The 18000-nt window shown below is 41.8% G+C and overlaps 1 protein-coding gene across 2 annotated transcripts; it reads left to right on the plus strand.

Moving 5' to 3' along the window:
- The first annotated feature begins 7845 nt into the window (after nucleotides 1-7845).
- Nucleotides 7846-17915, plus strand: edaradd (EDAR-associated death domain). Of its 2 annotated transcripts, none has more exons than XM_021610021.2 (6): nucleotides 7846-8175; nucleotides 14027-14085; nucleotides 14481-14523; nucleotides 14632-14702; nucleotides 16421-16469; nucleotides 16688-17915. In XM_021610021.2, exons 1-6 carry the CDS (start codon nucleotides 8118-8120, stop codon nucleotides 17074-17076), a joined length of 669 nt encoding a protein of 222 aa, XP_021465696.1. In that variant the 5' UTR covers nucleotides 7846-8117; the 3' UTR covers nucleotides 17077-17915. The 2 variants fall into 2 exon arrangements, with proteins under 2 accessions (XP_021465696.1, XP_036839848.1); XM_036983953.1 differs by having other exon boundaries at nucleotides 7847-8175; nucleotides 14031-14085.
- Nucleotides 17916-18000: the final 85 nt, after the last annotated feature.

The raw sequence follows: 18000 nt of genomic DNA on the forward strand, positions 1-18000 counted from the left end.
AGGGTTTTTCTTTATTTTCCCTATTTTCTATATTGAAGAATAATAGTGAAGACATCAAACCCTTGAAATAACACATAAGGAATCATGTAGTAACCAAAAAAGTGTTAAACAAATCAAAATATATTTGAGATTTGAGATTCTTCAAAGTAGCCACAATTTGCCTTGATAACAGCTTTGCACACTCTGCAAATCAAATCAAAGTTTATTTGTCACGTGCGCCGAATACAACAGGTGTAAACCTTACCGTGAAATGCTTACTTACAGGTTCTAACCAATGGTACGAAATAAAAAGTGTGTGTGTGTGTGCGTGTAGGTAAGTAAGTAAAGAAATAAAACAACAGTAAAAATACATTTGAAAAAAGAGTAGCAAGGCTATATACAGACACCTGTTAGTCAGGCTTATTGAGGTAGTATGTACATGTAGGTATCGTTAAAGTGACTATGCATATATGATGAACAGAGAGTAGCAGAAGCGTAAAAAGAGGGGTTGGCGGGTGGTGGTAGGACACAATGCAGATAGACGGGTTAGCCAACGTGCAGGAGCACTGGTTGGTCGGGCCAATTTAGGTAGTATGTACATGAATGTATAGTTAAAGTGACTATGCATATATGATAAACAGAGAGTATCAGCAGCGTAAAAGAGGGGTTGGGGGGGGGGGCACACAATGCAAATAGTCCGGGTAACCTTTTGGTTACCTGTTCAGGAGTCTTATGGGGGTAAAAACAGTTGAGAAGCCTTTTTGTCCTAGACTTGGCACTCCGGTACCGCTGGCTGGGGTGGCTGGGGTCTTTGACAATTTTTAGGGCCTTCCTCTGACACCGCCTGGTGTAGAGGTCCTGGATGGTCCAGTGATGTACTGGGCCGTACGCACTACCCTCTGAAGTGCCATGCGGTCGGAGGCAGAGCAATTGCCACACCAGGCAGTGATGCAACCGGTCAGGATGCTCTCGATGTTGCAGCTGTAGAACCTTTTGAGGATCTCAGGACCCATGCCAAATCTTTTTAGTTTCCTGAGGGGAAATAGGCTTTGTCGTGCCCTCTTCATGACTATCTTGGTGTATTTGGACCAATCTTGTGGACACCAAGGAATTTGAAGCTCTCAACCTGCTCCATGACAGCCCCGTCGATGAGAATGGGGACGTGCTCGGTGCTCCTTTTCCTGTAGTCCACAATCATCTCCTTAGTCTTGGTTACGTTGAGGGACAGGTTGTTATTCTGGCACCACCCGGCCAGGTGTCCTACCTCCTCCCTATATGCTGTCTCGTCGTTGTCGGTGTCGTCAGCAAACTTAATGATGGTGTTGGAGTCGTGCCTGGCCATGCAGTCTTGGGTGAACAGGGAGTTCAGGAGGGGGCTGAACACGTGTTGAGGATCAGTGTGGCAAATGTGTTGCTACCTACCCTCACCACCTGGGGGCAGCCTGTCAGGGAGTCCAGGATCCAGTCGCAGAGGGAGGTGTTTAGTCCCAGGATCCTTAGCTTGGTGATGAGCTTTGAGGGTACTATGGTGTTGAACGCTGAGCTGTAATCAATGAACAGCATTCTCACATAGGTGTTCCTTTTGTCCAGGTGGGAAAGGGCAGTGTGGAGTGCAATAGAGATTGCATCATCTGTGGATCTTGGGCGGTATGCAAATTGGAGTGGGTCTAGGGTTTCTGGGATAATGGTGTTTATGTGAGCCATTACCAGCCTCTCAAAGCACTTCATGGCTACGAACGGGAGTGCTACGGCTCTGTAGTCATTTAGGCAGATTGCCTTTGTGTTCTTGGGCACAGGGACTATGGTGGTCTGCTTGAAGCATGTTGGTATTACAGACTCAATCATGGACATGTTGAAAATGTCAGTGAAGACACCTGCCAGTTGGTCAGAACATGCCCGGAGCACACGTCCTGATAATCCGTCTGGCCCCGCAGCCTTGTGTATGTTGACTTGTTTAAAGGTCTTACTCAAGTCGGCTACAGAGAGCGTGATCACACAGTCGTCCAGAACAGCCGATGCTCTCATACATGCCTCTTGGGATTCTCTCAACAAGCCTCACCTGGAATGCTTTTCCAACAGTGTTGAAAGAGTTCCCACATATGCTGAGCACTTGTTGGCTGCTTTTCCTTCACTCTGCGGTCCAAACCATCTCAATTGGGTTGAGGTTGGGTGATTGTGGAGGCCAGGTCATCCCTAGGTCATCTGATACAGTACTCCATCACTCTCCTTTTTGGTCAAATAGCCCTTACACAGCCTGGAGGTGTGTTGGATCATTGTCCTGTTGAAAAACAAATGATAGTCCTACTATGCGCAAACCAGATGGGATGGGGTATTGCTGCAGAATGCTGTGGTAGCAAAGCTGGTTAAGTGTGCCTTGAATTCTAAATAAATCACCATCAGTGTCACCAGCAAAGCACCCCCACACCATCACACCTCCTCCTCCATGCTTCACGGTGGGAACCACACATTCAGACATCATCCGTTCACCTACTCTGCATCTCACAAAGACACAAAGATTAGAACCAAAAATCTCAAATTTTGACTCAGTCCAAAGGACAGATTTCCCCCTGTCTAATGTCCATTGCTCGTGTTTCTTGGCCCAAATAAGTTTTTTATTATTATTGGTGTCCTTTAGTAGTGGTTTCTTTGCAGCAATTGGACCATGAAGGCCTGATTCACGTAGTCTCCTCTGAACAGTTGTTGTTGAGATGTGTCTGTGACTTGAACTCTGAAGCATTTATTTGGGCTGCAATTTCTGAGGCTGTTAACTCTAATGAACGTATCCTCTGCAGCAGAGGTAACTCTGGGTGTTCCTTTCCTGTGGCTGTCCTCATTAGAGCCAGTTTCATTATAGCTCTTGATGGTTTTTGCGACTGCACTTGAAGAAACGTTCAACATTTTGACAGACCTTCATATCTTAAAGTAATGATGGACTGTTGTTTCTCTTTGGTTATTTGAGCTGTTCTTGCCATAATATGGAATTGGGCTTTTACCAAATAGGGCTATCTTCTGTATACCACGCCTACCTGTGCCCTGGACTCCACATGTTAATTGATTGCCCCCAATTTATCTTCAGAGTTCGTACTGTTAGGTGACCTAAACTGGGATATGCTTAACACCCCGGCCGTCCTACAATCTAAGCTAGATGCCCTCAATCTCACACAAATTATAAAGGAACCTACCAGGTACAACCCTAAATCTGTAAACACGGGCACCCTCCTAGATATCATCCTGACCAACCTGCCCTCTAAATACACCTCTGCTGTCTTTAACCAGGATCCCAGCGATCACTGCCTCATTGCCTGCGTCCGTAATGGGTCCACTGTCAAACGACCACCCTTCTCTGTCAAACGCTCCCTAAAACACTTCAGCGAGCAGGCCTTTCTAATCGACCTGGCCCGGGTATCCTGGAAGGATATTGACCTCATCCCGTCAGTAAAGGGTGCCTGGTTATTCTTTAAAAGTGCTTTCCTCACCATCTTAAATAAGCATGCCCCGTTCAAAAAATGTAGAACTAAGATCAGATATAGCCCTTGGTTCACTCCAGACTTGGCTGCCATTGACCAGCACAAAAACATCATGTGGCGTACTGAATTAGCATCAAATAGTCCCCGCGATATGCAACTTTCAGGTAAGTTAAGAACCAATATACACAGGCAGTTAGGAAAGCAAAGGCTAGCTTTTTCAAATAGTAATTTGCATCCTGTAGCACAAGTTACAAAAAGTTTTGCGACACTGTAATGTCCATGGAGAATAAGAGCACCTCTTCCCAGCTGCCCACTGCACTGAGGCTAGGAAGCACTGTCACCACCGATAAATCCACGATAATCGAGAGTTTCAATAAGCATTTTTCTAAGGCTGACCATGCTTACCACCTGGCTACCCCTACCCCAGCCACCCCCCCACCCCCTGCATCTCCTTCACCCAAATCCAGATAGCTAAATGATATGAAAGAGTTGCCATTTCTGGACCCCTACAAATCAGCTGGGCTAGACAATCTGGGCCCTCTCTTTATAAAATTATCCGCCGCAATTGTTGCAACCCCTATTACTAGCCTGTTCAACCTCTCTGTTATATTGTCTGAGATCCCTAAAGATTGGATAGCTGCCGCGGTCATACCCCTCTTCAAAGGGGGAGACACTCTAGACAAACTCAACATCCTTGGTTTCTCAAATGACTGCCTCGCCTGGTTCACCAACTACTTCTCAGAGTTCAGTGTGTCATATCGGAGAGCCTGTTGTCCGGACCTCTGGCAGTCTCTATGGGGGTGCCACAGGGTTCAATTCTCGGGCCGACTCTTTTCTCTGTATCTATCAATGACGTCGCTCTTGCTGCTGGTGATTCTCTGATCCACCTCTACGCAGACAACACCATTCTGTATACATGTGGCCCTTCTTTGGGCACTGTGTTAACTAACCTCCAGACGAGCTTTAATGCCATACAACACTCCTTCCGTGGCCTCCAACTGCTCTTAAAGGCTAGTAAAACTAAATGCATGCTCTTCAACCGTTCCAACTTAGAACCGTCCAGAGTTGTGATGCTAGTCGGGCAGGAGGGTGCGGGCAGCGAAGTTGAAGAGCATGCACTTAGTTTTACTTGCATTTAAAAGCAGTTGGAGGCCTCGGAAGGAGTGTTCATAAGCTTACTGATCACTGCACCTGTACACAGCCCATCTGTAAATAGCCCACCCAACTACCACATCCCCATATTGTTATTTATTTTTGCTCTTTTGCACCCCAGTATCTCTACTTGCACATCATCATCTGCACATATATATATCCAGTGTTAACGCTAAATTGTAATTCTTTTTCCACTATGGCCTATTTATTGCCTTACCTCCCTAATCTCACTACATTTGCACACACTGTATATAGATTTTTCTATTGTGTTATTGACTGTACATTTGTTTATCCCATGTGTAACTCTGTGTTGTTGTTTTTGTCGCACTGCTTTGCTGTATCTTGGCCAGGTCGCAGTTGTAAAGGTGAAATAAAATAAAAACATAAAAAATAAATACCTTGTTACAATACAACTGATTGGCTCAAACGCATTAAGGAAAGAAATTCCACAAATGAACTTTTAACAAGGCACACTTGTTGATTGAAATGCGTTCCGGGTGACTACTTCATGAAGCTGGTTGAGCGAATGCCAAGAGTGTGCAAAGCTGTCATCAAGGCAAAGGGTGGCTACTTTGAAGAATCTCAAATATAAAATATATTTTGATTTGTTTAACACTTTTTTGGTTACTTCATGATTCCATATGTGTTATTTCATAGTTTTGATGTCATCATTATTATTCTACAATGTAGAAAATAGTCTAAATAAAGAAAAACCCAGGAATGAGTAGGTGTGTCCAAAATGTTGACTTGTACTGTATACAGTCGTCACCAAAAGTTTTGAGAATGACACAAATATAAATTTTCACAAAGTCTGCTGCCTCAGTTTCTATGATGGCAATTTGCAATTACTCCAGACTGTTATGAAGAGTGATCAGATTAATTGAAATTAATTGCAAAGTCCCTATTTGCCATGAAAATGAACTGAATCCCCAAAAAGCATTTCAGCCCTGCCACAAAAGGACCAGCTGACATCATGTCAGTGATTCTTTCGTTAACAAAGGTGTGAGTGTTGACGAGGACAAGGCTGGAGATCACTCTGTCATGCTGATTGAGTTCAAATAACAGACTGGAAGCTTCAAAAGGAGAGTGGTGCTTGGAATCATTGTTTTTCCTGTGCCAACTATGGTTACCTGCAAGGAAACACGTGCAGTCATCATTGCTTTGCACAAAAAGGGCTTCACAGGCGAGGATATTGCTGCCAGTAAGATTGCACCTAAATCAACCATTTATCGGATCATCAAGAACTTCAAGGAGAGCGGTTCAATTGTTGTGAAGAAGGCTTCAGGGCGCCCAAGAAAGTCCAGCAAGAGCCCGGACCGTCTCCTAAAGTTGATTCAGCTGCGGGATCGGGGCACCACCAGTACAGAGCTTGCTCAGGAATGGCAGCAGGCAGGTGTGAGTGCATCTGCACGCACAGTGAGGTGAAGACTTTTGGAGGATGGCCTTGTGTCAAGAAGGACAGCAAAGAAGCCACTTCTCTCCAGGAAAAACATCAGGGACAGACTGATATTCTGCAACAGGTACAGGGATTGGACTGCTGAGGACTGGGGTAAAGTCCTTTTCTCTGATGTATCCCCTTTCTGATTGTTTGGGGCATCCGGAAAAAAGCTTGTCTGGAGAAGACAAGGTGAGCGCTACCATCAGTCCTGTGTCATGCCAACAGTAAAGCATCCTGAGACCATTCATGTGTGGGGTTGCTTCTCAGCCAAGGGAGTGGGCTCACTCACAATTTTGCTTAAGAACACAGCCATGAATAAAAAATGGTACCAACACATCCTCCGAGAGCAACTTCTCCCAAACTTCCAGGAACAGTTTGGTGACGAACAATGCCTTTTCCAGCATGATGGAGCACCTTGCCATAAGGCAACAGTAATAACTAAGTGTAACAGTACTCGTCTTGCGTTGTGTACAATCAGTCATCGATACGGAACTCCAACATGTAGCACCAGTCATGTAGCTTTATTCTGATAAGAACGACACAAAATTGCACGTCATGCAATGCACGTCTCACCATCCAACTCTGCACTCACGCACGCTGGTTTGGTGCTTGTTCACTGGGCTAGTTACCAAAATAATACAATTACAATATACAATATAATATCTTTAACAATGTACCTGATAAGAACGACACAAAATGGCACGTCATGCAATGCACGTCTCACCATCCAACTCTGCACTCACGCACTGTACAAAATATATGAACCCCCCCCACCAGACACAGTAAGTTGCTAGCCAATACTGGCGGGAATTCTCTACAACAAAATGCACAACAAATATTCTGCAAAAACCGCTGCATCTTATGTGTGATGTTCGAATAGCATTTACAAACAATTTGATATAAATTGTACATTTAAATCATCACTTGAGAGTATAAAAATCACTTTTGATGTACAGTGCTTTGCAACCAACCGCTGGTTTGGTGCTTGTTCACTGGGACGATTCTAACTGGAACATCCCCCCTCGTAAGCAAGCTACGCAAACCAGCCAATAAGATGCCATGTTGAGTAGGTGAAGGCAAGACAAACTCAAACCAAAAACCCATTGGCTTAACAATAAAGTGGCAAGGGGAATCACCAATATAACCCTGTTACATAAGTGGCTCTGGAAAATGTGGGTTGAAATGTGGGTTGAGTAGGTGAAGGCAAGACAAACTCAAACCAAAAACCCATTGGCTTAACAATAAAGTGGCAAGGGGAATCACCAATATAACCCTGTTACATAAGTGGCTCTGGGAACAAAACATCATATTTTGGGTCCATGGCCAGGAAACTCCCCAGACCTTAATCCCATTGACAACTTGTGGTCAATCCTCAAGAGGCGGGTGGACAAACAAAAACCCACAAATTCTGACAAACTCCAAGCATTGATTATGCAAGAATGGGCTGCCATCAGTCAGGATTTGGCCCAGATGTTAATTGACAGCATGCAGGGGCGGATTGCAGAGGTCTTGAAAAAGAAGGGTCAACACTGCAAATATTGACTCTTTGCATCAACTTCGTGTAATTGTCAATAAAAGCCTTTGACACTTATGAAATGCTTGTAATTGTACTTCAGTATTTCATAGTAACATCTGACAAAAATTCTAAAGACACTGAACAGCATTTGTGAAAATTTATATTTGTGTCATTCTAAACTTTTGGCCACGACTGTATATAATTCCTTGGCTATATAGTATTCAATAGCATCGCCTCGGCTAAGGAAAGTTATTGGGTCATGTAGTAATGGCGGAACTTAAATGGTTAATCTCCAGACAGGTCTTTCGGCCTCCATGACATGTCTTCCATTGTGTACGGGAAGTTGCTCGACATGAGACACTTCTGATCAGAGAAGAGGCATATATGATTGAAGTCTGAACTTGTTCTACTATTGAGCAGCATCATCATCATTACATCATCTTTAACCTCCCACCCCCTCAGCTCAGTCTCGGGTACTCAGTCGCCGAAGTCGTATCGCCATTCCGCATCAATTTTGTTATCAGACGTTGTCATTTTACTATTAGGTGCAACGGACTTTTCTCTTATGTGTACGTCAATTTGTGTCAAGATGAATAGCTTGAAGGCGTTTAAGGAGCCATTCGGTAAGTCTGCACTTGTATTTAAAATGTTTAAATTATATAGATATGTCGTTTATGGTCCTCTTGTATGTTATCTATAGGCTTCTTACTGGTTGTGGATGAATGTAGATTCAAACATGCGTTAAGGATGACATCTTCCCACTGGGCGAAAACTGTTTGAATCAACGTTGTGTTCACGTCATTTCAACAACAAACAATTCAACGTGGAAAACTGATTTAATTAGTATATTTGTAAAGACATACACGTAGTTTTTCACCCAACACATTACTTTATTAGGCAAGTCAGTTAAGGACAAATTCATATTTACAATGACCGCCTAACGGGGAAATGTGGGTTAAAAATATACGTTGAATGACGTCTCTCCCCAGTGGGTTGTGTGCTTTTTGAACAACCTACTAATTTACAAACGGACAGTCTGACTGTAAATTTGGAATGTCCTTTTGATTTGTTTTTTAAATGTAGGCTATAAGAACTTTTTTCTGAATACATATTTCCACATCTTAGTTGTAAGAATGTATTGACATAACAGAGAACTTGCATTTTATTGGTTCCATTTCAATGTTCTCTTCACACAACTGGCATTTCCCCAAACATAAAAAAAAACCCTTCCTGTATCAATGACTGTAAGGGACTTGCACCTTATTCTCAGTCAGTGGTGGTTGGTGCAGTTTAAGATGAGGGAGGATGATACATTTTTTTTATGAGCATGGCCTTATTTCTATTACAGCATATTGGCTGGCTGTCGTTCATATTCCATTCAAATCAAATCACATTTTATTCGTCACATACACGTATTTAGCAGATGTTATTGCAGTTGTAGCAAAATGCTTGTGTTCCTAGCCCCATCAGTGCAGTAGTATCTAACAATACACACAAATCTAAAAGTAAAATACTGGAGTTAAAAAAATATATATAAATATTAGATTGAGCAATGTTGGAATGGCATTGACTAAAATATAGTAGAATAGAATACAGTATATGCATATGAGATGATTTAAAGCAGTATGTAAACATTATTTAAACATTTATTAAAGTGACAAGTGTTCCATTATTAAAGTGGCCAGTGATTCCAAGTCCATGTGTAAAGGGCAGCAGCCTCTAAGGTGCAGGGTTGCGTAACCGGGTGGTAGCCGGCTGGTGATGGCTATTTAACAGTCTAATGGCCTTGAGATAGAAGCTGTTTTTCAGTCTCTCGGTCCCTGCTTTGATGCACCTGTACTGACCTCGCCTTCTGGATGTTAGCAGGGTAAACTGGCCGTGACTCGGGTGGTTGATTTCCTTGATGATCTTTTTGGCCTTAAGCTTTCCACCTTCTCCACTGCGGCCGTGTCTATAGATAGGGCCATGCTCCCTCTGCTTTTTCCTGAAATCCACAATCAGCTCCTTTGTTTTGTTGACATTGAGTGAGAGGTTATTTTCCTTACGCCACTCTCCCAGGGCCCTCATCTCCTCCCTGTTGGCTGTCTCATCGTTGTTGGTAATCTGTTGTGTTGTCTGCAAACTTGATGATTGAGTTGGAGGCGTGCATGGCCATGCAGTCATAGGTGAAGAAGGAGTACAGGAGGGGGCTGACCACGCACACTTGTGGGGCCCGTGTGTTGAGGATCAGCAAAGTGGAGGGGTTGTTTCCTACCTTCACCACCTGGGGGCAGCCCGTCAGGAAGTCCAGGTGCCAGTTGCACAGGGCGGGGTTCAGACCCAGGTTCCCGAGCTATCGTCACAGCATTCTTACATAGGTATTCCTCTTGTCCAGATGGGATAGGGCAGTGTGCATTGCGATGGCGATTGCATCGTCTGTGGATCTATTGGGGCGGTAAGCAAATTGAAATGGGTCTAAGGTGTCAGGTAAGGTAGAGGGCGAGAGAAGCGAGAGAAAGAGCTAGCCTCTCAAAGCACTTCATGATGACAGAAATTAGTGCTAAAGGGCAATAGTCATTTAGTGCAGTTACCTTTGCTTTCTTGGGTACAGGAACAATGGTGGACATCTTGAAGCTAATGTCCGGAAGCAAGACGTGGGGGGTTTTCCCTTTGTAGTGTGTGATTGTCTATAGACCCTGTCACCCAGCTCAATGTAAGATTGATAGGTTTAGGCTTCTACGTGACACTTTAAATTTCTCTGTACCCATCACAAGGTTGCCACTACATAGCCTATGAATGAAAGTTTACAAGAGAGACTTTTCAGTGATCAAGGTGACAGACACATTCAATACTGCCTTGCACACTCTTGCCTGCATCTAGCTGATCTAGGGAGTAATCATTAGTCCAACAGTTGCAAATGTGAATTTCTATTGGACAAATTCAGGTATTTTTATCCAAGTTTCATTCTGTTTAAGAAATATTTTTGAACAGATTCGGCGGAATGAATATAACAGTCAAACACAGTTCACTGCATTCTCTAGCTAAGTGAAAGTAAGACAAAATACAACCAAATATAGCTACGTAGCTCTTTCTCTCGCTTCTCCTTAATTTTGGAAGTGTTCAACAATTGTCCTTCTCTCTCTGAGTCAACAACTCACCACATGTTATGCACTGCAGTGCTAGCTGTAGCTTATGCTTTCAGTACTTGATTCATTCTCTGATATTTTGATTGGGTGGACATGTCAGTTCATGTTGCAAGATCTCTGATAGGTTGGAGGACGTCCTCCGGAAGTTGTCATAATTACTGTGTAATTCTATGGAAGGGGGTGAGAACCATGAACCTCCTAGGTTTTGTATTGAAGTCATTGTACCCAGAGGAGGACGAAAGCTAGCTGCTGTTGAGGCTACTCTAGACCTTCATTGCAAAACAGTGTTTTAATCAATTATTTGGTGACATGAATGTATTTAGTATAGTTTTATCTAAAAAGGCTAACTTTTTTAATGTTTCACTATTTTAATTTTTATGAAATTCACTGAGGAAGATAGTCCTCCCCTTCCTAATCTGAGTATCCTCCACTGCTCTCAGTGGATGTATAAGATGTGTGGGAGTTGGAAAATATAAAATTCTGTCAGTGATAAAAGTGAGTAGGGTAGGCCTAGGCTATGCCAAACTGTACTAACGTGATTAAACATAACAGTTTTATGCTATCTCAAATTTGAGACTTTGGACACCCTGATGAATCAAACCTAAATGGCTGTTTTTTTTAAACGTCAATGTTGTAAAAAATATAACCCCACATTTTATGTTTGGTTTTCACTGTGAATCTATAATGATTTGAAATGGTTAATCAATAATGTTTGCAAATGTAAATGGTTGTTTTGGTGTGTGAAAATGTGAGCTGACCCCTTGAGCTCATGCAAATGAATTACATTTACTCTGTGATCTGTTTGAACAGATATTTGTTGGGTCTTGAGGATGCCTTTTCACTTGAATGAGCAGAACAATAATACCCCACTGCTGCACAATGCTCTGGTTCTTTCATAAAAATGTCTGCTTTTTTAATACTGAAACGTTGTCCTCATCAGCATGTCTTGAAGAACAAGATCTCTATTATTTCTTACTATTGCGTTGTCAATTTTAGTATAGCAGCCAAGGCCTTTACAGTAGCCGAAGCCTTTACAGCAGCCGAAGGCTTTAGGTCAGCAAAGTACGCCTCATCTCACTCAACAAATCACATAACTTATTTTTCGTGCTGAGCATGGTGGAACTTGAGTTTTCCAGCACAGACACACACACACAACCCTCAATCATCCACCGTGCATAGACGAGGCAACGAGGCATTTGTCCATCTTTGTGCTAGAGATAGAAACTGCATGGATTGAGTTAGGTATTAGCACGTCAGCACGCCATTCATCTCAAGCCATTTGTGTGCCTTTGTCACTGCTGAGCAAATGCACCGTTACACGATCTGATTAAATGTTTAAAAACTTGACTTATCTTAGCAGCAAAGGCATGGGTGGTCAAAAAGGAGAAAATGTAGGTTCATCTCTGTGGAATCATGGCCTCGAGGGATCTAACGTTATTATGATGTGGCTTATATTTCATCTCTTGAACTTTTTCCTGAGCAAGTAGGTACATGTCTCTGCATTCCCTGTGCAGCAGAAACAATACTGAGATGAGCTGGGTTTCTGCTTATAGTTGATGAGTAGGGGATGTGGGGCTGATGTGTCTCAGCATTGCATGCACTAATAAGGAGCAAGGTAGAGTGAGTATGCATTACCAAAGGATCTGTACATAACTCTGTGCAACCGCAGGCCTAGAATGAGACTCTATTTCTATGTATGCAACAGCAATTACATGGTTATTACAGTGACACTGCATAAAACATCACTAACTCTTCTGCTGTTATTGATCTTACTGAGAGCTTGGCATATGGAGGGGTAACTGGCAGGTCCTCTCTTGTCTCACTGTCATCATAATCATGTAGGAAACAGTTGAGAAAATACTGCAATATGACAATATGCAGAAAATACTGCAAAATGTACTCTTTTCCCACGTGGCACAGATGTCAATTCAACATCTATTCCACGTTGATTCAATGTAATTTAATTCAACATTAATTGAACCAGTGTGTGCCAATTAAGTTGTTTGTAGCCTGCACAGAAATGATCACAGTTTCTGGACCGTGATCTATGACTAGAAAATGTGAAAATAATTTTGTTCAATCAAAACTTGTGAGGGTGTTTTAGTAGTTATTTGACGTCTTGACAAAATGTCCCTTCTTGATGGTGATATGTTCAATCAATGACAGACTGACAGGCCCCTGGTGCGAGTGACCTTACAGCTCCATTATAATAACATTTGCTGTGGTAAAATTGGATACGGTGCATCAGTTTGTGTATATGTTTGCTCACGTCACCAATGTGTGAGAACCCTGAAAATGTTGTCTCTGGTACGAGGAAGTCCACCCACGTGTTTTCATTTGAGATCTTTGCCTGGCACAGTTTCAACTGTGTCACTAACTTAATGTAGCTATAGGAAATGGTCTTTAGTTCACTTGAATGTGTTTACAAACCCAATGTTCCCATCTAAGCCGAAGTGAGTGTCAGCTTCATGGAATGTAACCTAAGAAAGGCCAGAAAAGTCAGAGCAGCTCTTTATTTGGAGCCCTCAGGTCTCATACAATAGCCTTACAATGATGCAGACTGATGGAAGCCTGAATGACCTTGTAGAGGTACAGGTAAGTGCCAAAATAATGTAAAGATGAGCAACTGAGGAATACAAAGTAAATTGAAAGCAGATGCTTCCACACATGTGTTGTTCCTGAGTTAATTAAGCAATTAAAATTCAATCATGCTTAGGGTTATGTATAAAAATACTGAGTAGGCCATTATTTTGGCTACCATGACTATGCCCCCATCCACAGGGCACAAGTGGTCACTGAATGGTTTAATGAGCATGAAAACAACGTAAACCATGGCCGTCTCAGTCACCAGATCTTAACCCAATTGAACACTGATGGGAGATTCTGGAGCGGCGCCTGATACAGCGTTTTCCACCACCATCAACAAAACACCAAATAATGGAATTTCTTGTGGAAGAATGGTGTTGCATCCCTCCAATAGAGTTCCAGACACTTGTAGAATCTATGCCAAGGTGCATTTAAACTGTTCTGGCTCGTGGTGGCCCAACACCCTATTAAGACACTTTATGTTGGTGTTTCCTATATTTTGTCAGTTAGACTTAGCTGTATGTTTTAAAGCCAAAATTGAGGGCTTTGTACATCTGCAACTCATCCATGTGTGTCCATGTCCACTATGTCAGGACCCAGGACAATCAATCATTTCAGATTTAATGTATCCTCTTCATTCTGATATTTGCTTAGTTGAAAAACTGCATTCCATCATTTCCATCAGCCATCATTATATATAACATCTGCAATATGTTCCTTTCCATTGTTCTCTTCATGTAATATCCCTGTTTTGTCTTGACAGATAGAATCATCTCTGAACCAGTGGAGGACACAGATACTAGTAGCTTCATGGCAGAAATGGTATGGCCGTCTATCATCAGAAACAAACTAGTGTTAAGAAATGTACAATCTGAATTTAATTGAATGTTTTCTAATTTCAAAAGAATAGAACAAAATGAGTGCTAACTCTTCAGCCTGAGTAGACTGAGAAAAGCCATGTTTTCAGAAAATAGCCATGTAAAGTAATTTAACCATAGTTGAGTACATTATGCTGGGATTTCTTACGCCCAGGGACTAATATAGAAGCAAGTTGCAACAAGCCACTTTTTGCTATCCAACACAGAGTATAATTTTTCTCCACAGTTTGTGTTTTAATTGCTATCTCTCTGTCTTCAAATATTTCTATCACTATAAAGATCAGAATCCATCAGTGTCATTTTGTAGCAAAGCTGAACATTTGTGTTTGTGTCTCTTAGTCCTTGAAGTCCAACTATCCAGTCCAAGTCACAGAACCTCAAGGTAGGTGCTCTAAACTCAATACATCTGTTCACACAACTGATGTGCCTTTCTAGGGCCTCTGATGAGAAAGTACAATATTCATCTATACCTTCTATCTGTCCTTTCCAGATACAGTGACACTGCAGCTGAGGTCCATGCCACCTGGCTACCTTACACCTCTCTCAGACAGAATAAGACAGGTGGGTGATGGGCTCACTTACACTGAGATAGTGTAGTTTCTTTGTGTTAGTTTCATATTAATGTGAAAATGTGGTGATGAGCCTTGACAGGATGCTCCTGTAAACTGTAGATTACTAAAGATAACTCCAACCGCTAAGCCAGCATCTGAAATGTCATGACCTGGTCTGTAATGTTTGAGCCTTTGTAACTGGAACTAGTGGTTGGTGTCAAAACCACAAGACCGTTTTAATGAGTGAGAATGATCGCTTGTTTCCGTATAGGAAAAGGTTTGTGAGTTGGTTTAAAAAGGTTGTGTTATTTTAATACTATCAATTAGAATACTGTAAGGCAGGTATTCCAAATAAAAATGTGATTCACATGTTATATATATATATATATATATATATATATATATATATATATATATATATATATATATATTTATTTATTCACATTTTCAAACCGTCCATGTATATTTTCCAACAGGGCTATACATTTGGGTGAGGTTTTTTTCTCGCCTGAGCAGCCTCGTTTCACTGCCAAACATGTAATTAAACCATCTAGTGTTCAACGAAATATCAACACAATGTCAAATACAGGTAGCCTAGTCAAATAATTAACATCCAATCACATTAACCGTTACTCTCTCGCGGGAATTACACTAATGGTCCGTATGTAGCCAGACGTAGCTGCTGCTTATGTTGGTATCTGTACTGATGGTGCAAAAGCCATGACAGGGAGACATAGTGGAGTGGTAACGCACGTGCAAGCAGTTGCTCCCGACGTCACATGGGTACACCGCAGCATCCACTCTTGCTGCCAAGGGAATGCCTGACAGCTTGAAAGACGTTTTGGACACTACAGTGAAAATGGTTAACTTTGTTAAAGCAAGGCCCCTGAACTCTTGTGTATTTTCTGCACTATGCAATGATATGGGCAGCGACCATGTAACGCTTTAACAACATACAGAAGTGCGCAGGTTATCAAGGGGCAAAGTATTGACACTTTTTTTTTTTTTTAATTGAGAGACAAGCCTAAAGTTTTCTTTACTGACCATTTTCTCACACGACTGGCCTATCTGGGTGATGTTTTTTCTCTCCTGTGATCTGAATCTAGGATTATAGGGACTCTCCGCAACTATTCAATGTGCGGGACAAAATTGTGGCTATGATTAAGAAGTTGGAACTCTTCTCTGTCTGCATTATCAAGGACAACACAGGTCTTTCCATCATTGTATGATTTTTTGTGTGCAAATGATCAAGCTTACGGACAATGTCAAATGTGACATAGCGAAGCACTTGAGTGAGCTATGTGAGAGTGGATTCTCGGCCCTCACTAGCATGTGTGTGTGGAAAATGATTTAAGACTGAGACTCTCTCCAATACAACCCAACATTGCAGAGTTATGTGTATCCTTTCAAGCACACCCTTCTCATTAACCTGTGGCGAGTTATTCACAATTGTTGATGAACAAATAAGGTTTCATATGTAAGATCGTTAAATAAAGAGCTAAATTATTGATTATTATTAGTTGTATGATGGCAAAAAAACAACATTTGAGAGTGCGCAGACCCTGGTGCTAGAGGGGGTATGCAGCTGGAGGTTGCATGTTTGAAGGGGTACAGGACTATAAAATGTTTGGGAACCACTGCTGTAAGATATTCTGAATCATATTGTAGTTAATTCCTCTCTATAATTAGAACTGAATGTAATGTTTTGTTTTATCCAACCTCATACAGCCAGTGGAAGATGGTGTAGAGTGCATCTGCACAGGCTCCATCTCACCAGGTAATTTTCATTTTATCATGATATATACTATACCCCTGAACAACATTTGCAAACACATGTTGTAGATAGATTATAGCAACACATCTTTCAAGACAGATGCATTACATTTGCATACAGTACATGTACCAAAATAGTAGACTAATCATTTTCATGTGCACTGTATATTTCCAAGGCTGTTGGTAATTCCATTCTCCCTTGCCCCAATCCCTACCCCTTAGACTTCCCCAAGGAGCTGCAGTTCTTGAACAACCAATGTGAGAAGTGCTGCTGCTCAGCTCCACCTCCAAAGATCAGTGACCTAATGGATGACAACGACTTGCTTGACTTACTGCGTCTTAAACTGGATCCAAATCATTGCACTGTCAAGAACTGGAAGAACTTTGCGAGCCGTTGGGGTATGAGCTATGATGAGCTGACTCTGCTGGAGCACCGGACCCAGGGCTCAATGTGCCACAGCCCCACACAAGAGTTCCTGCTGCGCAACAACCACAAGACCGTCACTGAGCTCACCGAACTTTGCCGGGTCTACCAGCGCATTGATGTGCTGCGGCTTCTGCAACGCTGGATGGAGAACGACTGGCCCTCACGCTGGCAAAATGCTCATTAATCACATATGCCCTCATTAATCGCTATCCACTTTATTGAATTAGCAATGACAACAGGGACTTGGACCATTTGTTATCAGAAGCCTATTTATTTAACAACCAGTGGTTCCCGGATTTTAGATGATTTGGTGTGCAAAAGACAACTGGATCACATGTTATGACTCCTGTGGAGTTGAGGACTTAATGGGACTGATTGTCGTTTTGTACTTGTTACCAATACTGTAGTTCAGATTATCTCAACCGGCACATTCTTTTCTTTTTCAAAAGGTTCCTCATTCTCTGAATTGTTGTGTGTTCAAGTGTTGGTGTACCCACAAAAATAATGAGGCGGCTAGAGCATAAAAAGTAGAGCTGTGTTAACCAACAGCACGTAAAGAAGGTGAGGTGGGAAAAGGAGAACGAGATTAAAAGGGTGAATTGTTCATCAATTGTAATTTTTTTAGAACAGTGACCATGATAAGAATTAATGTAGTATATATCATATGGCAAAGATGACAGTGTTGCGTTTTGGTCTTTATAGTCTCATAAAAATAGGAATAATCTCCAAATAATGTATTGTTCGTATTCATAGTTAATGAGTTGATTATTTTGGGATAGTTTGATGAAGCTGAGATTGTGTTTTTCAATTTCACTACAGTTTGAATTCTAATTAGGAATTTGCCCTTACGCAGAGATATATTGAATGTGGTTCCAATTCCTCTCCCCAACCCCACTTGAAGCAAATAAAAGCTAGATGGTTTACATATTCTTGCTAATCTTATTAACTTTCCCTCAATAATACTTTTAAAAAAAAATCATATCCTCATATCATCATTTACTTTAATCATGTCAATTAAAATACTATTTAAGGGATACTGTGAGAATCTTGCATCAGTTGAACTCTTGGATACCATTTGTATGTCTCTGCGTGCAGTATGAAGGACATT

Source organism: Oncorhynchus mykiss, chromosome 1, assembly GCF_013265735.2.
Source record: "Oncorhynchus mykiss isolate Arlee chromosome 1, USDA_OmykA_1.1, whole genome shotgun sequence".
Taxonomy (NCBI): domain Eukaryota; kingdom Metazoa; phylum Chordata; class Actinopteri; order Salmoniformes; family Salmonidae; genus Oncorhynchus; species Oncorhynchus mykiss.